Source organism: Vulpes lagopus, chromosome 3 (assembly GCF_018345385.1).
Source record: "Vulpes lagopus strain Blue_001 chromosome 3, ASM1834538v1, whole genome shotgun sequence".
Lineage (NCBI taxonomy): Eukaryota > Metazoa > Chordata > Mammalia > Carnivora > Canidae > Vulpes > Vulpes lagopus.
The window spans coordinates 123,300,677-123,317,517 of NC_054826.1; the positions used below are offsets into that span (position 1 = coordinate 123,300,677).

General features: G+C 43.2%; 1 protein-coding gene across 8 annotated transcripts in view; it reads right to left on the reverse strand.

Moving 5' to 3' along the window:
• Window positions 1-16,841, reverse strand: part of RBFOX1 (RNA binding fox-1 homolog 1) — a 1,434,482-nt gene that overhangs the window by 34,431 nt on the left and 1,383,210 nt on the right. For 5 of the 8 annotated variants that reach the window (XM_041748022.1, XM_041748021.1, XM_041748016.1 and 2 more), the window contains 2 exons: window positions 8,174-8,216; window positions 3,463-3,527 (listed from right to left, as the gene is read on the reverse strand). In XM_041748022.1, coding sequence (XP_041603956.1) covers window positions 3,463-3,527; window positions 8,174-8,216 — 108 coding nt within the window. Of the gene's footprint in view, window positions 1-3,462; window positions 3,528-8,173; window positions 8,217-14,001; window positions 14,042-16,841 lie in introns of all 8 variants that reach the window. The other 3 variants (XM_041748018.1, XM_041748015.1, XM_041748020.1) reach the window with 1 other exon arrangement.

The window sequence follows — 16,841 nt, forward strand, 5'->3', positions numbered from 1 at the left end:
TCATAAAACACAACGAAACCAAGAGCCAGTCCATAAAGAGAAGCCTGCCCCAGGCTTAATTCAAGCAAGCCATTCATCGAGCTAATGTGATGGTGGACCTGTCAAATCCAGAACGCATCACGGACACATCAGCAACACCGAGTGGCATGCAATGACCAGATGACCGTCGGCCCCACTGCCATGCTTTGCTTGGTTCAAGCTCAGAAAACAATCCCCCTTGAGAGTTTGGACAGTTAGGTTTCCCTAAGTCAAGGTGAGATTAAAATGAAGATTTGGTGAAGTCAAGTGCTTACCACGCATTTCCTAAATGCCAAGGAGAGATATTTGCCTATTCCCCTTAAATCTGTCAGTGAGACTATCAAATTACCTAGTCCAGACAGGTCTCTTTCTTTTGGGGAAATCTCTGCCCACACCAGATGGTCTTCATTCTGGAGGTCAGCAGTCAGAAACTCTCAGGGTGCTCCCAGATAATCAGCATGTGATCATTTAACCAAGAAGATGATGGGCAGGGAGTTGCAAGGTGCCCATCAAGGACCTTCTGGACCGTCCTGAGGTTACTGGAGTTCAATATTTTCCAAAGGTCCCTGAATCTTTAATTTGATGAGGGCTTAATTTGTGCTGATAAAAGGTAAAATTCTACCAACTGGGGACATCAGACTTCTTTTGTTTTCCACATGCCTGAAGAGTGAATCTCATGATTACAAGTAAAATTAGTTGCGGTTTCTCTTTTCATCAAGTTGACAACCAGTGAGCATTACCAAAACGCTGTCAATTCCTGCTGATTTCGCTTCCTAGTCTGAAGGAGTTGCTTTGGGTTAAGTTTTTTCTCTTTGTCATTCCTGCCTGTCTTCTAGATGAGAGGAACTGAGAATCTGTCCCTGTTGATACTACGCTGTGATGACGTGAAAATAAATTATTACACAACTGCCCTAGATAAATTCTAGAAACTTGGTATCTTTCATCAAGATTTCAAAAGCTATCCTAATAGTTCCACATTTTCCCCAAATACATGTCTTCTATCAGGGGAAGGGTCTTCCTTCTCTTCACCTGCTGACTGGAAACATAAGGAGATACCACCATGTCATAACTACGCTTTACAAACTGAACCAGAAATATCATTTTAAAGATTGTTTTCTGGTAATTTGCCTATTACTGCACATACCTCAATGCAATAATCCCATATGTGGCAAGTGTCTTGCTTATAATGAATAGGGCTAGTAATCAATTTGCACAGCAACCAAGAAGACCCAATATGCAAATTTCTTTCATGAACAGCAAGAGGCCAATTACATGGACAAGAGTATATTTACTTGGTTTCTTCCACTGAAACGATTACACTAACGTGGGAATTGTAGAGTCATTCAAGATTTACCAATCCAAGAATGAAGGCAATTTTCAGAAGGACACGTTGCCAACGAGAAATCTCAATAATGTTAAAATAACAGGTTTTATACACGTACTTGTATAGGGTGCCCCCCACTCAATGCAGCAACACTCTAAGTTAATTTTCAAACAAATGCCAGTGGAGATGGCCAGATTCTCCAGTAATTCTATTTAAGGACAGCATTAAATATTGTTTATTATTTTAAAAGTATCTAGATGGGTCTTATTGAAGAAAGCAATTTAAATTATATCTTTTATAATTAACCTTTTTTCAACTTGGGGGAAGATGCACTTATATTGAGAAGATAAAAATCCAAAGAAATAAATCCGTTTAAGATTCTTATAATTATACGGCAGGCTAAAGTTACTATGATTATAATTATACACAAAGTGGGTGTTTGAGAATTTAGCATCTAGAGATATTTTCATAAAAATAATTAAGGGTTGTAGATGAACCACATTACAATTGGTACTTTGTGAATTTTCAGTGTGCAGAGTTTAATAGCATTAAGACTCTTCATTTGTAGAATGAGCTCCAGGATTTCAAGATTGCCGTCAGTTTTATGAGCTTTATTGACTCTCTCTTTCCTAATCTGGTGTCAAAGTGTACTGAAGATAGTAACGTCCATAAAACATGTTTCGAGTCTTGGCAAGTGGATATTGGGTAACTGGATAATTTATGTGTTTAGAACTGCATCTTAACAATTGTTTGGATTTCTTTGGAGGCTCACTCCAGCCTTGAGAACTCATTAGGGCTGCTGATACGAAAACAATAATAACACCTACATACAACCAAATAGCAGATCTCACTTCTATCTCGCCAAAGAGCCATTTGTTACGAGTGTAGGCATGGGGTATTCAAAGTGCAGCTTTTAGGGTCCAGGAGTTTATTTTGCTTTATGACACCTCGGAAGAAATCTGCAGCTACATCAAGCTAACGACACATCTCGTGAGAAATGAAATGGAGCCGCAGAGGAAGCACACCACAGCAAACCGAGAGAGGAGCTAAGTCACAACAGGCCAGGTAGGAAGGAGAACCAGTGGCTGCTGACACTTCCCATTCGGGGGTCAAGTACATCGCCTGCTTACCTGTCTGACCCAGCATGCCTCAGCCACACATGCAAATTGTTACCATTACTGTTTTATTCATGAGACGTATTTTTAAATTAAAGGAGTCATTACCAAAAATAAGCACCCTCAATGACATTTGTGCATGCAGAGCATCTGAACATTCACATTTATGTCCTCAGAAAACAGAGCCAACGAGTTGCATTCAATATGGAAACGCACACTTTGTTTTTTTCAAGGCACCTACACAAAAATAGCTGTGGCTTGCCATTTCAGAAACCGAGTCATCTGTCAAGCCTGGGTAATGGGTAATGAAGCTCCTCCACCCCCCCAGCCCCACCCCCGCCATCCGTTCTGACTTCTGCATTTCTTAGACCCGCTCTGTCCCCTGCCACTGCCAGTCTTAACATGTGGTGCGCATTACGAATACATGTCGGTTTATCTTAGTAGGATCGGACACTGGGCACTGCTGCAAAGAGTGAATCTCCATAGGAAAGCCAGATACATCTCCCCCATTCCTTTGTGTTGGGTTTTTAAAAAGGCAATGGAGGGAATGCTCTACTGGGTGTATAAAAGTCATAAGAAAGGGAAAGGGGGTGCTCGCAGTTGAGGAAACCCTGCAGGATCATCTTCTTAGGTGTTCTTCCTATGAGTTAGCTGAAACAGTGGCTGCTTCTTACACAGAAGACCGTGGCAAGGCTGTACAGGGACTGTATGTGTGTGCATGCAAGGTGTGCTGTCACAGGGATTGAGAGATCTGAAAAGCAGCTGTACTTACAAAAAACATAGCATTTTGTGTTTTAGCAGAGTGGGGCGAGAGTTTAGGAGGTTCTAGGCTTGATCGTTCATCCTCCCTCTCCGTGGCACCGTTTACCTTCACCATGGGACCTGATTATGGGGTGCTGCCTCCCCAGCAGTCATGCACTGGCACCAGAACCAGACGAGCATCTCGTCTCCCACCAGCTAGTTCGTTTCAAGGTAGTTGTCAAGCAGGAGAAGGGAGACTCTTACCTGTCACTGTAGGCAGCGGCAGTGGCAGGGGTTGGCTGGGCGTAGCGGTATGCAGCATAACCACCCTGAAACGCAAGGAGAAATCTGACTTAGGAATGCAGAGGAGCCCAACTCAGGGGCGCCCGAACTGTGAGACCACACCAGAACAGCAGTAACCCACATCTACCAGTCTAACGTGGAGGTTAATGAAAGCTTAGTACCAAAGCAGAAGTACAAAACACACTGGAGAGACAGGGGCTTGGATACCAACCCCAGCTGGATGTTAAAGGTTAGCAGGTGTAAGCATTTCCCAAAAGAAGAACCCAGGTACCCTTCTAAAGAGATGTACCTAAATGGTTAATGGTGATCGTGTTGGGTGGGAAGGATTACGGGGGAATTCTCTAAACACTCTTTATACTTTGCTGAACTTTCCAGATTTTCAAAAATAATTTTGCTTTACCTTTACTTCTTAGCTACTAACTTACACTTTATTCAAACAATCCTTGATCACTTCCTTAAAAATCCAATATAGGTTGAGCTAAGGCCCTCCTGTCTTACATTTATATTTACTAAAAAAAATAACACTTTGATTGAAAGTTTATTAGTAATCTCTTGCATATGTAGCTGTTCAACCACTGAAGCAATTAAAGAAGACTGCATTTAGCTTCCTAAATGTGGCATAATTATTTAAAAAACACAGAATGGTGAACAGTTGTTAAAAATTCTGTCTTTTCCGCTAAAGATATCACACTGGTTCAGATAGGGAATTTGTTTGGTGTGGAAAATATGATAAAGCTTTCTAATTTGTAAATAAAATCATTAAGAGAGGAAAAAAAACCTGAAAAAAATAATTAACATTTAGTTGCATGTACCAGTTATTGCAATTGTTCAATTAAGCAGAGGACAAGCAAATGGTCATATTCGAAAGGAATTGTGTTCAGTGGAGCATTGATTATCAAACTGTGAAAATAACTGAGCTTCTTGCTCAGCAGACCACAGCGATACATCAACCACTGTCGAATGATCTCAGCACAATTAACAAACAGGATCCAGTCTCTACTGATAACGTGGGGACCACTCGGGTTCTAATTAGAATTCACAGTCCCGTAATCCTCTGAAGGAATGGTTTTCACCCTTACCACAAAGGGGCAACTTGGAACAGACTGATGTGTTAGAGGACCGCCCCCACCCCCAACAGCAGAGTCACTCGTATGTCAGAAGGGATCTAGCAACAAAATCAGGAGTGAGGGGGTACGTTACGCTTAGCTTTGTGTGTAGGGGACAACCAAGAGGTAAGACAAGGAGACAAATGCTACAGAGAGCATCTTTCAACGTGTAAACAAGGTGGTCTCAATAATCTATTTCTACCCTCTTCTAGCAATAGCTAACTTCCAAAACAAATCTGCCACCACTCACATAGCAATTCAAAAATCTAGTTTGTCCTTAAAGAAATGTGTTCTTTGGATCAGCTCTGGAGAAGGCACCATTCAAGACATCCTGACAGATAATCACCAATCATTTGGAGCCAGTATTAAAAAAAAAAAATTCTCCCTTGAAAAATAATGTGGAAGTTTAAAAAAAATGAGGTCTTAGCCAGACACCACCTGGTGTTCCAAACACCATGTTCTCTAATTAAGAACGGGGAAACTCATTAAATGTGCTGAGGAGTTGTAAAACCAAAGCGGTTGTCACACCAGCACCAAGCTCAAGATACAGAATGATGGGTTGGGGGGAAATTAGGTCATCAGATTTCTGGAGTCATTCTTTTTATCTGCTTGTCCATCTCCTCGGCTTTCATGATGTGTCTGGAAAGACACAGGTGTGCAGGTGTGTATATTAAACAGTGAAAAAAATGTGTGTTTTTTTCTCTCCCAGAATAAAGAGCAAAAGCCATTGCAAAGGTATTTGCATCAAGTGCCACGTAAATCAATCATGATTTGGGGACTGTGGATTTGGTTCTAGCAAAGATTTCTAGCAACGGCCCCCCTCCCCTTACAAGCCCTCTATGTTTGAACTCTGTATGTGTCCCCAGCTTTCGCGATAGTTTCCACCAGTGAAACTGGGTAGCAAGTTTGATAAGTGGAAAGAACAGCTGTGGTGCAAAGAACAGATAACTAAAATGAACCTCGCTGACTGCCAGTCGATATTTATTGTATGATCCTAAAATGGATGTGTGTGCAACTGGGATTCTCGTGCACAACAGACGTGCTTGTCTGTGACACTTTGGGAAGGACCCATCCTCTCCATTATTTTCATATGACTTGGCCATTTAGACAAAATGAGGGTGTGTTTCTACATGAGACAGGCATGAATGGCCAATGCCCTGACACTCGTCTTGGATATTTAGGAATCTGTTTCCGAGCATTCCCTACTTAAGACTCAAGGTCATAGTGTGCTGAAGTCTGTGGAGCCAATGGAGAGATTCTGACCTTGAACAGTGGTCTCCTTCCTGTCCAGTAGGCCTGTTGGTGGGGATGGCAATGTTCTCATCTGTGCTGTGCAATACAGTAGTCACCGGTCCTAAGTGACTATTGAACACTTGAAATATGGCTGGTAAAACAAACTGAATTTTTAATTTGGTTAATTTGAATTTACATGTCAAGGGCCACATGGGGCTGGTGGCTTCCGTATTTAACAGTCCAGGTGTATATGATCCCTCAGATAAGTTATAAGTGGACAAGGAAAAGGTTCAGGTGGCTTGATACCAGCACACCTATATACTGCATTGTCTCCTTTTGCTATCTTTCTTCTGTATGAAATCCATATTAGGGGAATAACAGAGTTGTGTATTAACTCTGTGTATGTGTGCATACACTGTAAAATGATCAAAAAATACAAATTGCTTTAATTTGCCTTTCTAACAGGTGACTCTAATCAATTTTATTGCTCCATATTTTGCAGCTCGCTGAGCATAGCCAGAGCTTCTGCAAGGTTCTGTGCTAATGTCTGAAAAAGGAGCGCTCACCTCCATTTGCTGGCACCAAACCATGTTCATGCTGAAGCCAGTCTTCCTGACCTTAGGACAAAAATGTACCCTTGACAATGAGATTTCTCCCACAACCAAACTGAACGGCAAGCACAGCATGGTTCATTTTTTCACATACTGGGCAGCAAGCTATAAATGAGACCTTATATAAAATATACATTTTAAATGGCCGTTATGGATTTCCCCCTCTGCCCCCATCACCAGAAGCCGCCACAAAGATCTCGACTCATTGTGTGAGACATTTCCTTTGCTAGTGAGACCTCTGGAGGTTGGGGCAGAGGTTATTGATTAAGGACCCCTAATGGCGCTCCAACAAAGCGTTTTCAACATTGCATTTCTTGGGGGTGCTAATAGTGGTAGGAAAGGAAACCTTTCCATGACCATATAGGTTTGGGAAATGCCAAAGTAAAAGAAATGGACTGGGTTCCTCCATCTGTGGAACTTCCTAAAACAATATTGACAAGTGCTATAGATGCTCAGGGCATCTCAGAGTCAGAGTCATTTGACCAAAAAAAAAAAAAAAAAAAATCCGGTTTTACTTTAGAGCACACTTTTGGAAAAAGATATTCTAATATCCAAATGACTTAGGAAGAGAGGCAAAACGTTTATGTGCTGGTGGGGATGTGGCAACGGGAAGGGCTCGGTGTGTGTTTCTCTTCAGCTTAACTGTATAAAGTAGCAATGGGCTTAATTCTAGGCAGAAGCCTTTCCATTTTCTGAGAAGACCCAAGGATCTCACTTTGTGCAATCTGCAAGGTGGATTGGAATATATACATAACTATATATATATAACTAAAACAACCTTTATAAGAATATTTGCAAAATGAAACACTTGAGTAATCGCTCCCTAATTCATCGGCATACATTCGGCTCTCTTTGAAGTGTGGCAATGAAAATCAGTTTTCCTGAAACGTAAAAATAAAAGTTGATCTTGGGAATTTGAATTATTTTGTTCTCTCCTAGATCCAAGTACCCCCTTTTCACACTAGATTTCTCATTAAAACTTAATTCTCGTGGTTAAAAAAAGAATGTACTTTCTTAATTGACTAATACAGAACAAAAATGGGAATTGCATGTTACAGGGAAATCCATGTAATAAAACTCCCACTGATCATCCTTAGTTTTACATTCTTCCTTCATTTTGTTTGACAGTTTTCACGTTGGCTACAGACCATATTGGGAGACTCGGCCAGCTACACTCCACTGGACGTGTTACTCTTTTTTCTTCCTACAAATTAGTTCATTTGGGGGTTGCTTCAGTAGTGAGTAATAGGGTTGAGAGCTATAGCAATAGGTGTGAAATAAATTTATAAGAAGCTACAATGAAATCAGGGAAAGTCATGTTGGCTGGGCTGACCCTCAATGCTGGATGAATACGATTTTTGTTTGACCATTCCAGTTGACTCCAGGAACCTACCACAATTACCCAGACAGTTGACACGATGAAACCTTGCAAGGTCTTGTGCTGAATTTATATTAATTGAGTCTAGATACATTTTAAGCCAGCAAATTTACAGCCAAGTCAGACCTCCATTTTGATACACTCAAGATCTAGTCAACAGGGGAAATCTGAGGGTGTGTATCTCTATTCCAGAAACATTCACATCGAAACTGGAAAATTCAGTTAAGTCTTTCGTCTTCTATGTTAGAGAACATATCCCCTCCCCAGAATTGTCTTGTTAGTAGGATTTCACAGCAAACCCACAATCATAGTGATGAGTTTTTCCACCAGTCGGGATTTCATACCTGCAGCAATTTATTGCCATACACAGGCTCTTGATACACTACTCTATAAGGAAACAGAAATGTAATGTTTTCAATGCAAAAATGAAATAAATAAAAGAAAATGCATAAGTCAGACAGAAATTCCAGAGCAATTCATGTACAAGTTTGCTTCCCTTACTTCACAAAGACCTGAGACTGACCCATCAAACCAAAAACAACAGCAGGTTTTAGCTGCAGATCTCTGTAACCCAGAGTATCAGGAAGGTGAGGGTGGTGGTGGGGGGGGGGGTGGGGGAGAGTCAAACCTTACTGATCGTATTTGTGTTATAACTTGTACTTATTTTCAAAGAAGAAAAAAGGATACTTTCATGGCTTCTTATCATCCTAAGCATAATGTAACAGCTCAGGTTAACTCCTTCAAATTTCTCTCTTTATCCCATGATTAGAATTCTCTGGAATACCTGAGGATTTAGCTTTGGTGCCTAATTACTGAGGCAGTTGACAGTACACAGCAACTCTAGCTGTATCAATACCTTGGTTTTTAAAATTTAGTGTCAAAGAACAACAGAGCACGCAACTGAATCTCGTGACTTAGTGAATCATGTTGAAGCTGCCAAAGTTCCTTTTATTACATGTGACTGGAAAACCTATGTGCACGTGCCACGTGTCTAGAGAAGCTGCTGGGAATATATCGTGGGCACGTCATGACTTCGTTCAAGTCCAACACCAACATGATCTCAAGTAGAACCCCTCGGACAGACTGGGATGCAATTTTTGGATGTGAGCATTTTTTTGGGGTGGGCGAGCCTAATCTTTCACATGAGTGGTTCCAGTTTAGAGTGAATTTTTCTAGGTCCAGGGCAGACATTAAGGTGATGGAAAGCCGCGAGATTTAGGGACCTGCCTTATAAAGGTGTGTGTTTATGGATCTATATCATCTATATCTATAGATCATCTATGTCTATATCATCTACATCCTCTATATCTTAATCTTTACTTGGCCTTAGATTTAGTGAATGTAAGCCTGTGGACCTATGCCTGTCCAAATTCTAGGTTCTTCTCTCTCTCTCTCCTATTGCTTATTTGAAAGTTTCAAGTAGAGATACTGTTTCCTGTGACCTGCCCACCTCATTATCTTATTTCTCATCTTCCTCCTTTCCTTTCACTGCATTTCTCAGAGTGTGGTTCAGTGAGGGCGACAGCATTACTCGGTGTGACTGGAGCCAGATCACATGGGCTCAGGCCCCAGGGTCAATGAATGTTTCTGGACAAAGCATTTCTTTCTTTTTTTTTTTTTTTAATTAATTAATTAATTAATTATTATTTATTTATTTATTTATTTATTTATTTATTTATTTATTTTTGGGCAAAGCATTTTATCTCTTCTCTGAAGAAAAAAGTTTCCTCCACTGAAAACAGAAGTGGAGGTAATGGGTGGAGGAAATTCCTGCCCACCCAGGGCTGAGAGGGGGAAGCGAGGGAGTAAAGGTTGAGCATCTTGTGCCACATAGGAAACGCTGAACCCCTTGGTGGGCTGACTACTGCCCACTTGCCTACCGCCACTTGCAGCTGGCTCTCACGGAAAGCGTGGTCCCGGGAATAAGGACTTGGTGTTTTATTTGGAGAAGTTGTGTGCTTCAGTTACACATTTACATTAGTGAAATGAGGATACCTCTTTGTTTTAAGATCCATGGATGCCAAAAGGACATGAATTCAGAAATAATTGTGTTTTAGCCAAGGTGTCAACCAGGAACTTGCTATAACATGGAATTTAAGAATAATGTAAACATGCATTGGAATCTCACGGAGACATACCAGCCAGGCAGCCTCATGGCTGCTTGGACTGCTGGAAAGCTTAGGGCTTTCTCATGAAAAGGGAACATTTCTATCGTACATCAGTGTTTCTCTCTTTCTCGGTCTCCTCTCTCCCCACCTTTCTCCTCTTCTCTTCTGCCCATTGCTCCACTATCTTGCTCCACTTTCCACTGAGTTAGTACCTCCTTTTGAAACAGCTCAATTGTCATGTCTTTATTTCCATGTTCAATGGTTATGTTTTGATCAAACGCCATACCCTTGGATAGCTCCCTGAGCTGGGGGAAGACAAACGTCTGGCTAAATGCAGCTAAGCCACACTTACTTTTAGCTCTGTGGCCAATTCTGGTCTCGTGAGATCCATAGCTTCACCCGTAAATAGAACGGATTGCTCTGTAGGCCCAGGGCACTTAGTCCTTCCACTTCAACTTTCAAAAAGGTTGTCCATCCCATGGATCATTACTGCTATTATTTATTTATTCACCTTGACTCACTTTTTCATGGAAAATAAATCATTTAAATGTGTATCACTAAGCAACCATGGCTAACTTATAGATTTGATAGGCTAGTTATATAAGCTGAATTTCGTTCTTTTGAAATAGAAGAGAGAGAGAGAGTGAGAGAGAGAGAGAGAGAGAGAGAGAGAGAGAGAGAGTGTGTGTGTGTGTGTGTGTGTGTAGCATGTCCTCGGGTGGAAAGGACTCTCTTTTATACTGTCCTTCCTGACTTGGAAACTCACTACATCCTCTCAGATGAGTGGCCATCCTCACTGGGCCTGAGCGTAACCCCTGTGGCCAGGGTCCAAGCTCCTCCTATAGGACTGGGCCCCTGAATAGGATGCTTTTTCTGTGCCCACAGCTCAAATGAACTTCCCTGGTTTTGGCCTTAGCTCCTAGCTCACAGCATCCCATAACCAATCGAAGCCCTCTTGCAATTTCAGGGCATCTCTGACCACGTCTCCCTCTCTCCACAATCCTAGCTTCTTTGAAACATTTAAGAAGGAGCTCATTCTATACCGGAGGCAGAGGGCTGGCCAGGTGCAGGGGTCCTGCAGGTCTTTCAAATCCCACATGCTCCACTGGGACTGAGAAATGCTCAACAAGACGTGGGTGGGATGGAAAGACCTTGCAGGACAGAGACAAGGGGTGAGAAAACAGGTGCAAAGAGGAGGCCATGGTCTGGTGCATGTGCTCTGGCAGCTTCCAAGGGTGGACGGCAACGGAGTGGGAAGCACTAGAGGCCAGCCTGCTGGTGCCATCCTTAGAAGTAATCAAAGCAGAAGCTCGCTAGGGCACCCAGCAAACTTAAAACGGGATGTTTAAGCCCATTAGAGGTGACCTGTGTGTCTAACACATGTCCCAGGACCTCTCAGGATTGCCCTAACGCTATTTACTGTGCATGATTTTTAACAAGCTTGAAGGAGCAAGCCAAACACTTCCTTTAAATAAAAGAGACCTTTGCATGCTTTCCTTTGAACCTTCATTTCTTTAAGAAATGGCGCACTGGGGACAGTTCCAGTCACACCACTACCGCAAGGGAGGCAGGGGTGGCAGCTTGAAAGATCCCATTCAAGCATGGAACATACTTCGAGCCAAGACCAATCCTGCTCCATAAACTTGCAAGTGCAGGAAATATTTGAATTCTTTCTTTCCCCAAAATCAATGCGAGGTCACCTATGAGCCCATTTCGCTGCCGTCATGGGAGGTCTAGTCACTGTGCCCCTCAGACACTGTGCCCCCCTACCCGGGGCAGGAATATTCCAAAACTGCCAGTTTACACAGAGCAAAACACTCAGGAAGCTCTGCAAGGTCTGAGCTCCTTTCTTGGAAAGAGAATCCAAACAAGTGCCACGAAGCAGGGCACCGAGTTCGAATCTCAGTAGCTCCCTCTGTCCCCTGACTGCCCATTTGAAACCTCCCCCTGAAAAATCTTAATATAATATGAACAGCGGGGAAAATGATATAGACATTTATCGGCCTCGAAGAGCGACTTGCAAAGCATGGGAGAAACAGTTTTCTAAACCTTGACTCCGGGGAGCACAGCATTGGTGAAACAAGAACCGCTGTGTCCTGCCATAACCCCCGACACCTTCGGGGGCTGCACCACCACACCCCACAGGCTCTGTGCCCAGATGTGGTGGGTTCATGGGCACGAAAGCCGCTAAAGGAGCTTACAGCCCGAAGGGGCTTTTTTGGGTAGCTCTCCTCACTGAATGGACTCTCTCTTCCCACCTGGCGCATTTGCTCCCTTCTGAGTGTCTCTGTGCCCCCCATTTGCTTTGTTCTCACGGATTTTCATTTGAGGTCTCCAGCGCCACTAGTATAGTCACATCTGCCCACCTCTCCTAGTTGTGCATTCTTTCCCCATGTCTAGGATCCTCCAGACTCTGCCTTCGGGCAGCTCCTCCTTCCTGCTACTCAAGTATCTAGAAGGCAGGAGAAGACACCCACTGGAAATATCCATAGGACAGCACAAATTAATAATTCAATAAATGGCTGTCAGTTTACAAAGGAGGAAACTGAGGCACAGGGAGGAGGCCATTCAAGAAACAATAGCTAATATATTTTTGTTTTTAGCTAGGCTTATGAATGTGTCCTCCCCCGTCAACACCACTGGTAGGTGTTGATAGAGATTTTTTTTTGTATTTTGGGGGTTTTTTTTGGTCGATTGTCTTTTCCCCCCCTCATTTTTCATCCCTTCTCTTCTCCCCATATTCCAAATAAAAAAGAAAAAAAGCCCTAAGCTTAGATATGCTCTATCCAGAGGCTACACTGGCGGTTGGGTATAGACTGATGTTGGGTTTCTTGGGTTTCTAAGGATGTTGATGGATCTCCAGCCTGCCCAGCCTCACACTGTCTCTCTGTCTAAAATGGTATGCGTTGAAAAAAAAAAAAGTTTTTAAAGAGAATATTTGGAGCCATGCATTAAGCCACACAAAAAAATAAGAAATTGGTTGCTCAGTGGGTGTAGGTTGTTTGTTCATTTTATTATGAAAAAAACCCACTAATCCATAGATTATAATAAATGTATTTGATGCAATGATAGAACTCAACTACATGCATCATTGATGGAGATTAATACTATGTTTCAAAATTGTAATTATTTGAAATTCAAAAGGAAGAAAATTAAATAAATAGTGTCTTTCTCATTTTCTAGTAAATGATATCAATTTGGTCAGAAATACGGTTTTATTTTTCTTTGTTATCTAGTCTATAAGACAACAAATATGATTCCAGTGAACTTATTTGAGGTCACTTGTAATACAAAAAAAAAAAAAAAAGCGTAGGATTTAAAAAAATGGCCCCGGACCTTGCCCATCTATTTTAAATTGTGTGTATTCCAGCTTATTCTCCTAACATTGTAGCTAATATCATAATAGGAGAGAGTAAGTGCCTCTAGATCCATTTAGGTAAGTTTAATTATGGTCCCCATAATGAGAACCATCCTACTCTTTTCTGAAAGTGAAAAGCCTAATAAAGTGGTACCATTTAATAAACAATTCTAAATTTAACAAACAATTTTAAGTCAGGTAATGGTTGGGGGGGGGGAGATGGAAGGAACAAGGAGGACTAAAGGATTGTGTGGCCAAGTTGGCAGTTATTTTGTTAGAAATGTTTCCTGCTAAAATCACCCAGAGGGAGCGGGAGGGGTTCTTTCTAGAGCTATCACCATGAACAAATGTCTTTTTCGGAAAACATCAAGAAAAGAAGCCATGAAAATATCTTTTAACCCTCTGCAGCTGGTAACTACAGCTGTTATCCTAAATATTATGCTGAAACCACACTGAAAACTTTAGAGGCTTTTTTTTTATATAGGGCTAGAGAATGTTAAATTTGACGTGAGACAAATGCCATCATTTAAGGGCGCGTTTGCATGTCTTCTGAGGTTAACTTCTGGAGTTAATGCCACCCAACACCAGCCACGATGGCTGTCGGGACTCTTGCTCACAGACCAGGAAGAGGAAACTTGTAGCAAACTTGTAAACAGAATGACTCCGGGAGGAAACAGGGGTAGCATGCACGTTAATGAATACTTACATAAATGTCTGCACCATAAAATCCATCCTGGTAAACAACACTGCAAGGGTGCACACACAAAGAAAAACATCCATATTAGTGCATTTCCCCATGCAGACACACCAACCCCTGCAATGGTGAAGTTAGTCTGGTCACAAGATCCAAAACACAGGAACCGAGGATAGTTTTCACATTGGTTAAGGAGGTTGGAGACAACAGCTGTCCGTCAGCCCGAGAAAATTAGGCAGGGGCCCGAGGTTGGCCCAGGACGTCGTGGTGTGCTGGGCACCAGGCGCCCCCTCCCCGGCTTTCAGGAGGGGGAGCAGAAATGCAAAGAGGAGGTCGGTTTAAGTGGCCTGGACAGACAGGAGGGTCAGTGTTTGTGTTCAACCCAACCACAGATCTTCACCTGGGGGGAAATAATCATCTGCTTAAAATACAGGATTGATAAAGGGTAGGGGACAGATTGTCGCAGTTTCGGGACGCGGTGTAGCTGAATGACTTGAGGCGAGCCAGACAACCCAAACGATTCCAGAACTGTTCCCCTACAGTCTTTCACGCTATGGTATTAAATTTGGTAATTCCAGGTGCCACTCCTTCGTGATAAGTGTAGGAAAATATCTCTAATTACACATGTGTGAGCATGTGTGTGTGCAAGATCACACGTGTGTTTGTATACGTGGGTGCTCTGTGTGAATGCAGGCGGGTGGATTGTGGGTGTGGTACCATGTGCATGCCAGCACACGTGTGTGTGTGCACGTGTATGCCCTGCCCAGGTGTATAACTGCGTGCATGTGCAGACTGGCATATACAGTGTGTAGTGGTGTGTGTTTGCACATCTATGCAATGTATTTGTACTCCTGTGTACACATGTATGTACATACAGGTGCCTGCATGTAAATTTTCATAAAGTATATCCAGGCCAAGCAAGCCCCACATTATGACTGAGGCTCCATTGACACCATCCATATAGTCATTCCAGAGAGAAGGGACTTCATAGGAAGCAGAAAATATCCTGGGCTTTTCCAGAAGTTTCTTGGTATACCTTGAGTGAAGCAGCCAGGAAGAGAAGCTTATAGCCATGTAATCACGGGAAGCTAACTCACAATACCTAAGCATTACAATGTGTTTCATGAGGATCATATGTAGCCTGTACAGGTCACAGGCTTCTCGAAGGATCGCAGGACGTATGGACTATAAAAGCGTGCGTTTCCAAGTGCAGGTTTTCCGCAGGATGGTGGTTGTTATTGATAACCTTCCCTGAGATCTCCCCACGGAGTTCATAGATGATTTAGGACTCTGGCAAAGGACCAGTGAGCCCCCCCAGTGAATGGAGTGGGGTTCTAACAGAAACAGGACTCTGGTTACCAAAGGGAGCCAGCAGGCTTCGGGAGGAGAGCGGACCCACATATAAGCCAAGCGTATGGGACCAGAGGATAGTACTGGAAACACACGCACACGCACGCACACACATGGCTGTGACACTGGTTTGCTGGAGAACCCTGTGGAGTGCTTCTCAGAGCTTTTCAGACATGACTGGCTAGACCCCAAGTACCATTATCCTTAAAAATGTGACAGGATTTCACATGCCAAGGAGGTTGGGAGGAATCACTTTCAGCTGTTTTCATTTTGATCCAAGAGGGCCACAGTTCACGAGAGGGCTCGTCAAGCAGCATAAAACCCCTAATCCAAGACACTGAGGTGCGCAGCACCCTGAGCTGTGCTCCCAGAATTTGCAACATTAAAAGATAGTGTCTGTTGGGGGTCAGAAGGCAGGGCCAGCCTCTGCCAACAGGATTTGGAACAGATCGGAGGAAATAGGGGGAGAGTGACAAATATATAGCCTGGGTCCCGAACCACAGAGCTTAGTCCTACAGCCGTGACAAAACAGCCTCTGCTTCGGCCCCACTCTTCCATGCTGTTGTGCCTGGGCTGGGAACGCTTACTCTCCCAATATCCTCCTCCAGAAGCAGGTCATCATTCAAGAGCCAAGTGAGGCAGGAACCACGTGGCCATCCGGTCACAGCCTCACCAACCAGCAGCTGTGAGCCGGGGGCTCATCACTTAAGCTATCTGAGCATCACGTACTCATCTGCAAAATGGGGAGAGGGACTAGGAAGTGGCCACCTCGAAGAAGATGCAGTGAGGTGCTGGGTGCAAAGCCATGAGCAATGTGCTGGACATCGTGGTTACAGAAAGTGATCTGGGTGTGAACCAAATATTAGTATTTTAACTACACATTAATATATATTTAAAAATGGGAAGTCATGCCTCCATCCACATATTTGTTAGACAGGGATCCCATCTATGACTGCTCTTCTGTGAATACTGAGGAGCTGAGCCTGGCCTAGACTTTGGGGGTGTTCCCACGCATGCCCATGTGGACCAGGAGGGCTGAGCTGAGGCTCTGGCTGGAAAAGTGGCCTCTTCTTTCACCAGCTGCGGTTCTTAGACGTCATGGCCAGCTGCACACCTCCATATCAAGTCTATTTGTACCAACAGCTCCCAGGAGTGAGGAAAGAACAGGCCCTGACGTTTGTTTGCCTTTGTTCAGCAGGGTAAACCCTGTACCATGCTTGGCTGTGGCAAATTACTTTGGGACTTGGACATCCCACATTGGAGACAGAACCAAAGAGAAGATGTGATCCAGTATCCTCATTTTGAGAAGCTCAAAGCAACTGAATGCTGAGTACTATTTCTCTGCTACTGAAATGCTTACAGTCCTCCAACAACTACACTAGGGCACAGACGGGCAAGTACGTCCATCACTAAACCTGCCATCAGGGAGCTTTGCAGGGAGGGGGCTGTGTGGTCACAAAGCCATGTGCATAAATGCACATAAGTGTAAAACTGTGGTGTGG